This window comes from Symphalangus syndactylus, chromosome 12 (assembly GCF_028878055.3).
Source record: "Symphalangus syndactylus isolate Jambi chromosome 12, NHGRI_mSymSyn1-v2.1_pri, whole genome shotgun sequence".
Lineage (NCBI taxonomy): Eukaryota > Metazoa > Chordata > Mammalia > Primates > Hylobatidae > Symphalangus > Symphalangus syndactylus.
The window spans coordinates 137,719,440-137,734,894 of record NC_072441.2 but is presented as its reverse complement, the minus strand read 5'-3'; the positions used below and the strand labels follow the sequence as shown (position 1 = coordinate 137,734,894).

The 15,455-nt window shown below is 50.4% G+C and overlaps 1 protein-coding gene across 2 annotated transcripts; it reads right to left on the bottom strand.

Moving 5' to 3' along the window:
• Positions 1–5,265: 5,265 nt before the first annotated feature.
• On the bottom strand, positions 5,266–11,888 carry MYCL (MYCL proto-oncogene, bHLH transcription factor). Of its 2 annotated transcripts, XM_055255163.2 has the most exons (3): positions 11,665–11,888; positions 10,794–11,298; positions 5,266–7,808 (listed from the first exon to the last, which is right to left on the bottom strand). In XM_055255163.2, the coding sequence occupies exons 1-3, from the start codon at positions 11,743–11,745 to the stop codon at positions 7,210–7,212; spliced, it is 1,185 nt and encodes a 394-aa protein (XP_055111138.1). In that variant the 5' UTR covers positions 11,746–11,888; the 3' UTR covers positions 5,266–7,209. The 2 variants fall into 2 exon arrangements, with proteins under 2 accessions (XP_055111138.1, XP_055111137.1); XM_055255162.2 differs by having other exon boundaries at positions 10,794–11,870.
• Between the last annotated feature and the right edge of the window lie 3,567 nt (positions 11,889–15,455).

The following is a 15,455-nucleotide window of genomic DNA, read 5'->3' as shown; positions in this document are numbered from 1 at the left end:
CAGGTAGTAACCCCAAGTCCTTGTTTTTTGTTGTTGTTGTTGTTGTTTTAGAGATAGGGTCTCACTCTGTCACTCAGGCTGGAGTGAAATGGCACAATTATAGCTCACTGCAGCCTCCTCCTCAAACTCCTGGGCTCAAGTGATCCTCCCCCCACAGCATCAGTTTCCGGAGTAGCTGGGACTGCAGGCACAGGCCCTCTTGCCCGCCGTTTTTTTTTTTTTTTTTTTTTTTTAATTTCTTAGTAGAAATGGGATTTTGCTATGTTGCCCAGGCTGGTCTCAAGCTCCTGAACTCACGTGATCCTCCCACCTCTGCCTCCCAAAGTGCCGGGATTACAGTCATAAGCCACTGTACCTGGCCCCAAGTTCTTAACCATGGCATCTACACCACCTTCTGTGAATACTTTTTATCTTTGCAAAACCTGGGCTCCAACCCCTTATATCAATGTTTTTTTAAGTGTGGCCTCAGGAATTCACCTCCCTGCTTGCTTGGTAGCAATGCAGATTCCTGGCCCTGACCTAGGGTGGGCAGATTCTTTTTTTTTTGAGATGGAGTCTCGCTCTCTCTCCCAGTCTGGAGTGCAGTGGCACGATCTTGGCTCACTGCAAGCTCTGCCTCCCGGGTTCACGCCATTCTCCTGCCTCAGCCTCCCGAGGAGCTGGGACTATAGGCACACGCCACCACGCCCAGCTAATTTTTTGTATTTTTAGTAGAGACAGGGTTTCACCGTGTTAGCCAGGATGGTCTTGATCTCCTGACCTTGTGATCCACCTACCTTGGCCCCCCAAAGTGCTGGGATTATAGGCGTGAGCCACCGCGCCCAGCCGATTCTTTTTTTTTTTTTTGAGACCAAGTCTCACTCTGTCGCCCAAGCTGGAGTGCAATGGCACGATCTCGGCTCGCTGCAACCTCCGCCTCCCAGGTTCAAGTGATTCTCCTGCCTCAGCCTCCTGAATAGCTAAGATTACAGGCGCATGCCATCATGCCTGGCTAATTTTTGTTTTTAGTAGAGACGGGGTTTCCCCATGTTGGTCAGGCTGGTCTCGAACTCCTGACCTCGTGATCCGCCCGCCTCCGCCTCCCAAAGTGCTGGGATTGTAGGCGTGAGCCACCGTACCTGGCTGGGTGGGTAGATTCTTAAGACACACTCACGGGCCGGGCGCGGTGGCTCACGCCTGTAATCCCAGCACTTTGGGAGGCCGAGGCGGGCAGATCACGAGGTCAGGAGATCGAGACCACGGTGAAACCCCGTCTCTACTAAAAAAAATACAAAAAAAAAAATTAGCCGGGCGTGGTGGCGGGCGCCTGTAGTCCCAGCTACTCGGAGAGGCTGAGGCAGGAGAATGGCGTGAACCCGAGAGGCGGAGCTTGCAGTGAGCCGAGATTGCGCCATTGCACTCCAGCCTGGGCGACAGAGCGAGACTCCGTCTCAAGAAAAAAAAAAAAAAAAAAAAAAAAAAGACACACTCAGGTTTGAGAATCACTGTCTTAATAATATAGGCATTAATGACTAAATGGAGTCAGTTGACTCTAGCTCAGTTTAAAGGCACCACAGTGCCCAGTAAGGAAAAGTAGAGGGTTTGTATGTGCAATGGCTTTGCTGATGCACAACCTCTGCTGGCCATGGGCTGTGAATGCTGTGAACCAGTCTGAGGCTCCAGTCTTTGCCCTCCCTCCTCTGCTGCCTATTTCAAGCTCCCCAAACCTGGCTATTTCTTCCCTAATAATTTACCACCTCTTGAAGCATCAATATGTGCACTCTGGGAAGATTTATTATTTTACCAATTCCTTCTATCATCTTTCAAATATGATTAATCTGTATTCTAGGTGTGGCTTGTTAACATGGTTTAAATAATACTAATCATTTACTGAGCACTTACTATTGCCCTGACAACCCAATGAAGTGCATGCTATTATTTCTACCTATTTTATAGATAAGAAAACTAGGGTTAGGAAAGGTTAATAATTTGCCCAAGGTCAAGAAAATGCTAGAAAATGCAGGGCCAAGATTTGGAACTGAGACCTGTTGGGTGTGGGTGACCACTTAATCATACTGCTTCCCACAAGTTTAAAAGAAATCCACTGGCCGGGCGCGGTGGCTCACGCTTGTAATCCCAGCACTTTGGGAGGCCGAGGCGAGCGGATCACAAGGTCAGGAGATCGAGACCACGGTGAAACCCCGTCTCTACTAAAAAATACAAAAAATTAGCCGGGCGTGGTGGCGGGCGCCTGTAGTCCCAGCTACTCGGAGAGGCTGAGGCAGGAGAATGGCGTGAACCCGGGACGCGGAGCTTGCAGTGAGCCGAGATTGCCCCACTGCACTCCAGCCTGGGCAAAAGAGCAAGACTCCGTCTCAAAAAAAAAAAAAAAAAAAAAAAAAAAAAAAAAAAAAAAAAAAAAAAAGAAATCCATTATTTACTGGGCACCTACTGGACCCTTGGCACTGAGCCTAATCATTTAATAACACACCTGATTAGAGACTTTCTTTTTTAAATATTTACATTTGCTTGCCAAGAGAATGGTAACATTAATACAGTTGCTCCCTTTGGCCAGGGGGTGTAAATAAACAGACATTAACAAAAGCTGCCAACTGGGCTTACAGTAGAAATGCCCACACACCAACAAACGGAACTCTAGCTGACACATTTAGACACCTCCTCCTTCCCCCTTCCCAGTTGCCCGGTCATCAATCATCTCCCAGCTGGTTATCTTATCCTTGAAAAGAAACCTCTCTCACACTCCCTCCTATCACTTATCACAGATCAGCAAAGCCATCCCCATCCTCTTTTTCCCCTTTTAATATTCTGGAATATCCTGACCTCGAGAGCACTGTAGACAAATTGAGCACATCTAAGATAGTTCAACCTGTCTCAGTTCCCCGAAATAACTGCCAACAGAGGCAGAAGTTAAACATACACTTTAGCCTTTTATTGTCTAACGGAGATGATGTCCTTCTCTCTTTGCTACACCAAGTGTGGATTCTGGGTCACCCCATATTGTCTATGTCCCTGAGTTGGGAGTGTGATCCCTTAGATGCATTATTCAGAGGCAAACCTAATTTGTAGAAGTTGTCCTCTGAAATCCAGGAATAAACTCCTGACTATTTTCAGACAAAGATAGAGGTAGGAGTCTGTAGAAATGAGCTAGGAAGGAGCTTAAAATACTTCGCATTCCAGAAACACCCTCCCTTCCCCCAGGAGATGGCTTTATTCCCACTCCTTTCTCAGCAGAGTTGACTCAAAAGAGCTGAAGCTTGGAGTCAGGCAGCTGGTACTAGGTGTGTGGGCTTAGGCAAACGACTTAAATGTCTGAGCTTCAGTTGGCTTATCTGTGAAATGGGGCTGACAGCATCCTGCTCTCCAAGTTATTGTAAGAATTAAGATATGCAAAACTACTAACATTCATGCCTGTACCCATGGGTCCATACTATTGTACTAAGTGCTTTCAAAAATTTTTATTGAATTCTTTCAAGGTCCAGTAAAGGGAGATACGTCCTACAAACCAGACCCTTGACTAATGGCCTCAAAAAAGGGAGAAAAATACACTGGGAGTTTTAAGAAAAGAGTTCCAATAATCCATGTCAGTTTTACCAAACAGCTTCTTAGGTTCTAAGTGTGTTACCTATGTGCAGTGGGGGACAAGTGGAAAAAGCTTACCTGATAGGAGACTGGGTTTGGAATCCTGATTTTGCTATGTGATTTTGAGCAAGGAAACTCTCTGGGCTCTAGTACCATCAGGCAGATATTGCTTACTTACCAGGTTGGAGGGTCACGAGAGGGTCATTTTGTAAATGTGAGGAATTAAGAGGAGCTTTTTGACCTTACTGAGGCTCCATAGGAATCCGGGTGGGCAATACCAACCTAAGTCCCATCTGTAAGGAGGAGTTAGTGGAGGCTTCTTTCACCAGGATGCTCATGACCATCCTGAACAGCAACTGATTTCTTTTCAGTCCCAGATGGGGCCCCTTTGCAGCAACACTATCCCACCCAGCACACATATGCCTCAGAGTTGCTGATCATGGGACATTTGCTCCATTTCATCCCAATAAGTGGCAGGCACAATAGCCCCAAAGAGAGAGGTTCCAACGAGCAGTTAAATGATGGAATTCCACGTTTACCTTCTCCACATACCCCGTGCTAACAAACAAGCTAATCATCATAATGTAGTGACTAAGACCCCCTGCTCTGGAGATAGGCAGAGCTGGTTTCAAATCACAACTGAATTACACGCTTGTGAATTTGCATAGCTTTGTTTACTCTTAGAACCTCAGTTTCTTCATCTGTAGCCCTGACACATGGTTGATATGGCAGAGTGTTCAGACATAAGCAGTGCCCTATGAGGAACAGCTATTACTGAATTCCCCTGTCTTGCATTTACAGCAAGTTTATGAGAACTATGGGAAGAAAATGAAGCTTAAACTTTCTTTCATTAATTGAGGAAGAATTTTTTTTTGAGACAGGGTCTGGCTCTCTTGCCCAGGCTGGAGTGCAGTGGCACAATCTTGGCTCACTGCAACCTCTGCCTCCCAGGCTCAAGCCATCCTCCCACCTCAGCCTCCTGAGTGGTTGGGACTATAGGCGTGTACCACCATGCCTGGCTAATTTTTGTATTTTTTGTAGACATGGGTTTTTGCCATTTTGCCCAGGCTGGTCTCGAACTCCTGAGCTCAAGCAGTCTGCCTGCCTCAGCCTCGAAAAGTGATGGGATTACAGGCATAAGCCACTGCACCCAGCCAGGAGAAAGAATTTTAAAACTATCTTTCTGTAAGAAAAAAGTACATTGCAACATAAATTCTCAAAAAAATTTTAAAAGACATCTTGCAGAAGGTCATCATACCACTAAGATAACACCATCCTAAAGAGTATAAGGCTTTATAGTTTAGAAAGCAGCTTAAAGTCTACCACTTCATTTAATACCTGCAAGAACCCAGTGAAGTAGCATTTATCCCCATTTTACCGATAAGGAAACTAGGACTCAGAAAGATAAAGCTAAAGGCTGCAGAAGTGGTGGAGCCAGGATTTCAAGCCTTCTAAAGTACAAATTCAGCACTCTTTGCAATTCACAAGAGAATTCCGTGTTCACTGAGTACTGAGCCTACATTGTTTCAACATGTCTGAAATGGCATTTCAGGAACCCAGAGTGGAATGACCAGGTTAGCAACATGGTTAGAGAAGTGCAGCCCTCTGGATCACTTGTGGCTACCCTGAAATAGTTTTCTGTGGTTGAGGAGGACTCAGGTGGCATAAGCTGCCCCCACTCTGACATGTTTGAGAAATCTTTTATTAGAAGATGTCCCAGAAGGCAACATTTTAAAATCAGGCAATCAGTAATCACAACTAAATACAAAATTTCAGGTGAACTTGCCTTTCAAAATAAATCAGACCCTTGCAACAGGAGAATTGCCCAAGAGTTTTTTTTTCTTGTACAAAAACAGTTAATACCACTTTGCAAAAGGCATACAAAAATACAATATAAAAAAAAAGACTCCCCCCAGCGTAATACCCAACAGCAGCTTATAAAACACAAGCTATTCAGTTGAGACATCAGTAACCTACACCCAAACTGTCCTCCGTAGACAGTTCCAGAAGTCAGCTGGCTTTTGTAAACCATGCTCCAGAAGGGTAGAGAGGCTATTTCCAAACATCCCCTGGGGTCCTCTGAGGCCAAGAAGCAACCTCAGAAAGAAACCATTATGGACAATAGATTTGGAAGTAGCAGCTGGTTTTCCAGAGCCATATATAGTACTTACCACCCCCTACCCACCCCAACTTCCAAACCCAGAGCCAGCAGGCACCTGCTGTCCTGGGCAGAGTTCTGGAGGGGCTGCTGGTCCTTCTTCCAGGACAGGCTTAGAGGTGCCTGAGGTTACCCACATGACAACTGCTAGGTCGGGTGACTTTCCCAGACTGGAGGCTGCACGTGGATTCCACTTGGAGCTGCCGAGTCCAGCTGGGGTAAAATCCATCATGGTTGGCTAAGCATATCTCCTGGAGGCTCCTTTAAAACCCACCAGAAGCAAGTCCACCTTCTGGAGCACTGGATGAGTCCCAACAGCTCTCCCCAAAACTTCAGAAAGGCCCAGATTCTAGGAAAGAGATCTAATTCATGGCAGGCTGGAAGGGGCCCAAGGGTGTCTGCAGAGCCAGCAAACTCCTTGGAATTGCATGAGGAGGACAGATTTGCATGGTTCCAGAACTTCAAACTCGCCGCTCAAGGATTGAGATGAGAGGCAGGTAGGAAAGAGGCAGCAGTACAGTTCTCCCTCTGAGGTGTCTTACACCTGCCTTGAGAAAAGATTGGGCCTCAAGTGCCCCTCAGAAAACACCTGGGCAGGGATCAAGTTCATGGGCCAGGACTCCAAGCTATCTCCAGGCCCCAGGCTAGGACCCATTTCCCTGTGTCTTAGGGAAATATTTCTGACCTGTGGGAAAGGGTACTGTAGAGCCCATTGCATAACAAAGGCATAATGGAACAAAAAAGTCCCTTGTGAGGAAAGAAAGGTCCCTCCTTCAGAGGAGAGAGCCCAGAGGGCTCTGAGACAAAGAATCTAGAGGCCAAGCTTTTTAAATGTTCCCGGGGTCGCAGCATTGGGAGTGGGAGGAAGGGGGTCAGCTAACATCATAATATATAAAGGTTTCCAACTCCTTGGCTAACTGTAAAGTGTCTGACAGTGAGGTAATGGTCAATGTTGATCAAGTCTGCGAGCTTGTCTTCACCCAAGACAGCTCGTGTGTCTTCTGGAAAAAGGAGCCTCAGGGAGAGCATCCAGGCCCAGCTGTCCTTGCATCACCCCAGAGACACCAGTTGGGAGCATCCTTTCCTAGCCTAAAGCTCATGCAGTGTGAGATTTCATGCAGGCTGGAGCCCCTGACAACATCCACCACCTGTTGCATAGCATCTGTCAGCCTTTTCTTCGGAGCTAGTGAGCTAGGCAGACCCCAAGGCTCCTCAGTCAGCTGCCTGCTGGGAAGCCAAAGGCGCCAGAGAACATACAGCACTCCCATGAGTCAGGGAAGAGGGAGAGCTGGGTTTCAAGGTATCCAAGAATGCAAGCCTTTATTGTGTGTGCACCGGCTGCAATGCATTCTGGGATCTACTGTCCAGACTGTCCCACCATAACCAAAATGTGCAAATTACTAAAGGGGAGAGGGAGGTTAAAAAATAAACTTGTGTCTTTGTAAGACAGAACTGTCAGGCTTTTTGGTCAGTTAGTAGCCACTGAGGTATGCAATTCTTTTCTGCAATTGCTGCTGCCGGCATCGGAGCTGCCTTTTCTCTGTAGCCATCCTCTTCTCAGCCCCCACCAGGGCTTGCAAGTATTCCAAGGCCTTGCTTAGGATCACTACTTTGGGGGCCTTGGAGCAGCTGGCCAGGGTGGGCACCTGGTCCCTCAGGGCCAAGAATCGCGAACGCAGGTCATTCCGCCTCTTGCGCTCCAGGAAGTTGTGATTCTTCCTCTTGGTCACATCCTCAGTATCAGAACTGACAGGTTTGGGGTGGCAGGACTGGGCAGCCTCACTTTCTACAGGTGGGGGGCTCACAATCTCTTCATCCTCCTCATCTTCCTTTTCCCCTGCAGCATCTCTCTCCAGAACCTCTTCTTGAGGACCCCTCTCTGAAGCCTCTTCTTGGGAGCAGCTTTCTGGAGGAAAACGGGCAGCATAGTTGTGCTGTTGCTGATGGATGGAGATGTGGAAATGCTTCATGCAGGGATCCAGGGGGTCTGCTCGCACCGTGATGGTGACCGGCTTCCGAATACCCAGGGACTGCCTCTTTTCTACTGTCACAACATCGATTTCTTCATTCTCTGTCCAAGAAAAGAGATCAAGAGAAGAAACACATCCCATGAGAAACACAAACATAGACCCTACAGCTTTAGCTGTCTACGCTGGTGCTTGGGAAGGTAGGTGACATTTTTCCAATTTAGATATATACAAATTGAGGTGAGCAGAAAGCTGATTCATTTGTAATGGGGTAAGGGCACAGTGAAGGAAAGGAGGGGACATTAGCAAGAAGGAAAATATTCTCCAATTTCCTTTTGCACAGCAAGGCTTAGATAAGAACAAAAGGCAGACCCAAGCCAATGGCCCCCAGTCTGCAAAGGCTCTCCCCTCCCCCACAGAGGGGATGGAGAGAAAGAGCTACCGGCCTGGGACAAAGTTTAGCTATAAAGATCTTCCCCAGTCGGGCTCTTTCATGCCCCATCAGAATTGTAAATGAGGGGTCTGTGGGCAGAGCTGCCCTTTGTTCCTGCCCAGCACAGCCTGCACTTGGGGAATTGTTACTTTTCACAAGTTATAAATCCTATTATTCCCCCACCTCTCTATTCTGCCATCCCTTTCAGCTGAAGATTCAGAGAAGGGAGGGCTACAACCCATCCCTCTTCACCCACAGAGGGGAGGGAAGGGGTTTCCCTTAGGAGCATTTTGCTCCTGGGTTCAATGGGTTTCTAAAGTCATCCATCATTTATAGGTCCCCTGCCCCACCTCCTTCCCTGGTTAGATTTGTAATCATAGGTCGGCGAAGCTGCAGGAACTTCACAAAGGTACAAGCGACCATTTCCAAACTACCTGCACCAGAGGCAGAGACTGGGCAGCAGAATGTCCCAGATATGGGGCTCAAAACACCAGAGACCTGGAGACACCTGGACATGCCCTTCTTATTCACTGGCTTGAAGGTCTCTTAGGTTAACCTAACCAGGAGAGGGGCAATTGGGAGAAAACTCTCCTCCTCCTCCACACATTTTGCGGCCTCCACACAGAAGTCCACCTTAATGGATCTCGGCCTCGCAACGGAAGAGCTCCGTTCTCAGCTTCTTTGCATATCAGGAAGCTTGAGCCCCTTTGTCAGGAAGGCTTCCATTGTGTGGACAATCGCATTATTTCTCCATTAATAAAACCTGACCATTCAGCCCTCCTGGCCCCAAAGCCCATGATTGGCTGATTACGCTGTGTTTGGAATGCTGTCTTACCCAGCCCCTAGCCCCTATTGGGTGAGCTCTGCTGCCAATCACTTTCCCCACCCCCCGCCTCATTGTTTGCAATCTGTTGCATTTTGTTCCAGGCCATGTGGCCTGTGAGTGAACTAGAAGCTCACAAACAGGTTCAGGTTAAAGGGTAGGTCAGAAAATGATTCAGCAGGCTTCCCTACATCCCAAACCTTTAATTTTCAGTGTTAAGCCTCGTGGCTCAGGAAGATTCTAAGAAAGAAATAATTTAAGACACCATTCTCCCTTTCAGAGAGTAGTGTCTTACTCTACCCAGACAAGGAAATGTCTTCAGCAGGACAATCAAGTCCAACCCCATCGTGTGCAAATGGGGAAACTGAGGCCCAGATCAGCCAAGTCCACATATCACCTTTGTAACGTTCTGGACCTCAAACTAAAATGTCCAACTTCCAAAGCAATGCTCTTTCCACTCTACCGCTCCACCAGCCGTTGTAGAGATACATCTTTATTGGTTTTTTTGATCTCAAGATTCTCTTTCCAGCCATTAAACGAACATAAACTCTTGGTGTAGAAAGCAAACTGGTTAAAAATGACCTTAACACAGTGGACCAGGAAAAAAAAAAAAAAAGACTTTTAATTTTTCTTGTTATCCTATTTTTTCTCTCAAGTGTATGAAAACTTCCATACCCCATTCCCCAGTTCCCTATCAAATGGTCGTGTAAAAGTTATTCCTAAAAGCTACAGTGAGCTTTCTTGGTCCTGATTGATTTGTCACTAGCCTCAGTCTACACTCTACAAAAATACCCTCTCCAGTATTTCTCATCGGTGTGGAGGTCTAAGACGCCAGAATAAGAACAATGTAGTTTAGTGGCACAGGATGCCCCAGTCTGCCCTCAGCGAGGTTTGCACTTGCATCAAGGATGGGAGAGGAGGGCCTGGAGCTCTACGGCCTTGACCCCAGCACGTGGCCCACAGATTGCCACAAAGTAGGGGCCAGTGAATATTTGTTGAATGCCAGGGAGCAGCTGACGCTGGAGATGTATTGAGGGGGAGTGAGAAGGACACTTTTCCATCTCAGGACAAACAGCAAGGCAAGGTGTAGTGCTTCTAAGATAAGCTACCACAAAGACCCAAACATCAAGGAAGAGGTGCCTGGTTGGGATGGAGCATTGGGGAAGAGGGGCTGGCTAGATGGCAGAAAGCTGGAGCTGACTTGTAGTGATTGTCTCTCTCTAAGCCTCAGTTTTTCCATCTGTTAATGGGGAGTGTTCATTCTTCCCTCCCTGTCTCAGGGATGCACAAGTGGTAAGTGGTGGTGGGGAGGCACGAGAAGAGGGCATTTATTATTGGCATTTTAAAGTAAAGCCAACTGGAAACCTAGGTTTTTAAAAGGATGAAGGCTTTGGCTTTGCACAAAAGGCTCTCGGCTTCTTCTCCCCCTAGGGGAATGTGAATTTCCTAGGGAAAGAGGCAGCAGCAAAAAAACTTCAGGCTTGGAGTGTCCCTTAAGGGACCCCCTTCCAGACTCCTTAGGACAGAAATCCCTTACAGTCCAACCCCAGTATTGTCCTCTCTAAGCGCCAACCCTCACCTCATATCCCTTGTCCCCTGGGGCTCCAATAATCATCAAAGGGACGCTGGCTCCTATGCCACTTCTCCAAACTGTTTACCAACACACCCACGTGCCAGACAGACACGGTTGGGGGCTACATGGGCAGCTTCAGCCAAAGAGAGGCGGAGATGGCCCAAGAGCTTGAGAAGAGCCAATGCCTGACCTCAGGCAGGGGCAGAGCTTTGGCCACCCATGGGGTGGCCCCCTCTTGGATGGCTCGGGGAGGTCCTTACCCGAGTCGCTTGGGCTCTCGGACCCGGAGCAGGCCTGGGTCTTGGGTTCGCCCAGCGGACAGGGGGCGGCGGGCGCCGGGTTGCCGGCTTCGAGGCTGGGAGTGCAGTCCGGGGCGGCGGACGCCTTGGGCGGGTTCCCCCGGGGCGCGCCAGCAGTGAGCCGGTCGCTCACAGCTCTCTCCAGCCGTTCCCGGGCCGAGAAGCCGCTCCACATGCAGTCACGGCGGATGATGGAGGCGTAGTTCCTGCCCCAGCCTTTCGAGTGGCCCCGGGATTCCGCTTCGTCTCCGGTGCACCCTCCGGGCCACGGCTCCGGGGGACCAATCCCGGGGGTCGGGTCCCCTGCGCCGGGACCCAAGCCCCAGGGCGGCGACGTGGGGGGCGATGGCACCAGCTCGAATTTCTTCCAGATGTCCTCGCTAGGCGCCGTGGAGCGGTAGAAATCCTCCCCGCAATCATAGTCGTAGAAATAGTGCTGGTACGAGTCGTAGTCCATGTCCGCTCCCTGCGGGAGGGAAGGGGGGACGTGCTGACCGGGTGCCGGCAGGGCGAAGGAGGCGTCTCCGGGTCCCTCGGCACAGCCGGCTGCCGGGCTCTCTCGTTCCTCCCCAACCCCACCAGCTTGCAGCCTGCGCCCAGTCCTCGCGTCCCGGGAAGCCAGGCCCCGGGTCAGAGTGGTAGGGGAAGCCAATCGCAGCGCGCGGACCCGACTGTGGGCAGCGAGTTCAAAGCAAACTTTGCCAGCGCCGCCCGGAGCGCAGCTCCCGGGGCCCGGCGGGGCCGGGCGGGGGCGCGCCGTGCCCAGAAGGCAGCCTGCAGCCAGCCCGCACCGCGGGACCCGCGCCCGTGCCCTGGCCACCCGCAGCCTCACCTCGCTCCCGCCGCCCGCCACCTGGAGCGGACCGGCTCCCCGCCGGCTTGGGGCAGCCCGGCAGCCCGCACACACGCACATGCGCGCCGCCGAGAGCGCGGCCCGCACTCACGAGCGCGCCCCCCGCGCGCGCGCCCCCTCCCTCGCTCGCGCACGGCGGCCCGGACGCTCTCGGGATCGGCGCGGGAGCGCGAGCTGCTGGCGCATTGTTTCCTGACTGCCTTATATCTCGTCGCGCGCCCGGGACTCGGGGACTAGGGGGCGGGCCCTATGGGACAAACCCCGCCCTCTCCCTGCCCACTATGGGCAGTCGACAGGTGGGGCCGGCCCCACCTCCTGGCAGCGCTCGCCTGCTCCGTTCTATCCCCGGTAGCCCCCAAATAAATTGCACGCTGGGGAGCTCAAACAGGAGGAGGGGTGATGCGGCCCGGCGGCCGCCTGGCGGTGCCAGCCGGCTGAGCTAAACCATGCTCCTTGCCCACTCCGAGCTGGGGAATTAGGGCTACTCCCTGCCCCACCCTGCGCGCCTACTTTTCCCGGCGCGCCCCTCTGGGTTCAGGTGCGCCCGAGCCGCCGCGGGGGGTAGGGGGAGGGAAACGCGCCACCTGGCGGCCCTCAGCCCTGAACTTGGGCTGGTCCCGGCGTCCGTCTGGTCACCCGTCGGCCCATTTCTTGAGCTCGGTGGCCCAAGCCTGGACGGCATCGAAGCGAAGATTCCGGGATTTATAGCCCGAAACGTAACCTTCCTGAGCCTCAGTTTCATCTGTAAAATGAAGGTATGGTAATGCTTACCTCACGGAGTTGTTGTGAGACTTTAGGGAAATAGGGCATCTAGGCAAGGGGCCCGGGCTAGGCGGAGAGGCAGACGGCGCTGGCTTAGCCCCCACTTTGGGGAGGCGGTGCAGAAATGAGGAATTTTTCCCAGGGCAAAGCCAGGCTGAGACCCGCCATGCTCCCTCTCATCTCACACAAAACACTGTGGGAGCTGTACAGCAGAGAAAAGAGAATGAGGATTTGGCATCTGGAAAATACTGCCAGACCAAGTTGTTTCAAGTTTTGCCCTGCATTGCTGGCCAAGATGATAGATAACCCCTTTGTATAATCTTCTTTTTAAATTTTAAATATATTTTGTTAAGAGACAGGGTCTCACTCAGCGTCAAGGCTGGAGTGCAGCGGCTCGATCATGACTCACTGCAGCCTCGAACTCCTGGGCTCAAATGATCCTCCCTCCTTAGCCTCCAAAAGTGCAGGGATTAGAGGCACGGGCCACCGTGCTGGGTCCCCCTTTGTGTCATCTTCTACACAGATGACCTTTGGTGGAAGAGAAAAAATTAAACTATACGGCCAGTCTGAGATTTAGGCCAGAGAGTAACTTGGGACAGCAGCCAATGCATCTAGATTCCTCCACCTGGCATCAAGGTCTGGTGTCTGTCTACCCCAGCCTGATTGCCTGCTGTCTCTCTCTTTCCCTCCCACCCCTGTGGTCTAAGAACACCAAACTACTCACTGGTGGCAGACGGAAGTGAGAAGGGCAAGCAATTCAGTGTGGTTGGAGCATGGGGCACGGATGTGAGTTGTTACATGGGTTGGGAAGGCAGGGAAAATGACAGCCTTCCGTTTTAGATACGTTGGGTCTGTGCTGCATGTGGGACATCTTGAAGGCAGAAACCTGCTCCTATTTGCTTTGTGATTTCTGCACCTAGAACAGCTTCTGGCAGACATTTGTGAACTAACTGACTTACTGAGGGACTCAGCCAACCAGATTTCATTGAGACAGCTTGTGTGCCCTGCTTTGTGCTAAACGGAAGCCACAAATCAGAAGGGTTCCAGGTTTGGTTGCAGCCCCAAGGCACAGGCATTGGATTGTCTTTTAGTGACTTTTCTCTGGTCCGCAGATGTCTGAGATGGTTGCTGTACTAGTCTGGGTTATTGGTTACAAATAACAAAAACCAACCTTAGGCCGGGCGCAGTGGCTCACGCCTGTAATCCCAGCACTTTGGGAGGCAGAGGCGGGCGGATCACAAGGTCAGGAGATTGAGACCATCCTGGCTAACACGGTGAGACCCCATCTCTACTAAAAATACAAGAAAATTAGCTGGGTGTCGTGGCGGGCACCTGTAGTCCCAGCTACTCGGAGACTGAGGCAGGAGAATGGCGTGAACCCGGGAGGCGGAGCTGGCAGTGAGCCGAGATTGCGCCACTGCACTCCAGCCCGGGCGACAGAGTGAGACTCTGTCTCAAAACAAAAAAACAAAACAAAATAAACAAACAAAAAACCAACCTTAGACAAATGTAAGCAGAAAATGACTTTATTGGAATAATTGGTGGTATAGACCTCAAGGGAGGCTGGAAATTTATGTTTGGAGAATGGGCCTTTTTTACCTAGACCACAGCCCCCACCCTGCAGCTCTTCTCATGGTTTCATTGTAGATGATATCTGGGGGCAACCAGGAGGTGCTGTCCCTCCTCAAGAAGTAGGAAAAAGGAAATTAAGTTGTCTTCTGAGAGTTACACTGCTTCTTCACTTTGCATACTTTTGTTTGTTTAATGTCTTCCTCGTCAGACTGTAAACTCAATGAGGGCAGACAAATGTCAGCCTTATTCATGCCTGTACCCCAGGGCTTTAGAACAGAGCCTGGCACATCATGGGTGCTGAGTGTATGACTGAACACAAAACTCTAATGCTTTAGTTTTTGCGTTTTTTTTTTTTTTCCTTTAAGACAAGTCTCACTTTGTTGCCCAGGCTAGAGTGCAGTGGTGCAATCTTGGCTCACTGTAACCTCTGCCTCCCTGGTTCAAGTGATTCTCCTGCCTCAGCCTCTCGAGTAGCTGGGATTACAGGCACCTGCCACCACGCCCAGCTATTTTTTTTTTTAAAGGTCATACTGCTTCTGTCCCTTTTTTTTTTTTTTTTTTTTTTTACAATGAGGAATGGCTTTATTGATGTTCTAATTTTTTTTTTATTAATTTTTTTTGCATACAAAAACAATAAACATTTTCTAAAAATACATACAAACAAAAAGATGCGTATCAAACATATTAGGAAGGTTGCACATGGGAAGTCGGGGAATAGAAATGGGGGTGGGAGTTAAAATAAATGAGAGAGGGACTTTATATGGATCAGTGATAATAACTCAATCCTCTATTTGACAAAGAAGAGGGAGAAGGAAGAGGAAGAAAAAGAAAGTGGGATAAAGGATCAGAAAGGGAGGAAAATAGAAAAAATTAGAGTATGACTCCAGGGTGGACCTGTTTTGTTGTCATTGAGTTGGTTGGTTGGTTTGTCTGTTGTATTCTTCATGTTTTGCCAAGTTGGCCAGACTGGTCTCGAACTCCTAGCCCGAAGTGATCAACCCGCCTCGCCCCCCAGAGTGCCGGGACCACAGGCGTGAGCCACGACGTCCAGCCCCCACATTGCTTCTGGCCTCCGTGGTAGACCTCCCAGACGGAGCGGCCAGGCAGAGGAGCTCCTCACTTCTACCCAGACACGGGGCGGACGGGCAGAGGGGCTCCTCACTTCCCATACGGGGCGGCCAGGCAGAGACGCTCCTCACTTCTTCCCAGACGATAGGTGGCCGGGCAGAGGCGCTCCTCACTTCCCAGACGATGGGTGGTCGGGCAGAGGCGCTCCCCACTTCCCAGACGATGGGTGGCCGGGCAGAGGCGCTCCTCACTTCCCAGACGATGGGCGGCCGGGCAGAGGCGCTCCTCACCTCCCAGACGATGGGTGACCGGGCAGAGGCACTCCTCACTTCCCAGATGGGGCAGCCGGGCAGAGGCGCTCCTCACTT

Coding starts and splice junctions, on each gene's coding strand:
- MYCL (XM_055255162.2), bottom strand. CDS start 11,745: ATGTGCGTGTGTGCGGGCTGCCGGGCTGCCCCAAGCCGGCGGGGAGCC. Junction 7,809..10,793: donor CGAGAGCCCAAGCGACTCGG/GTAAGGACCTCC, acceptor TTTCTTGGACAG/AGAATGAAGAAATCGATGTT.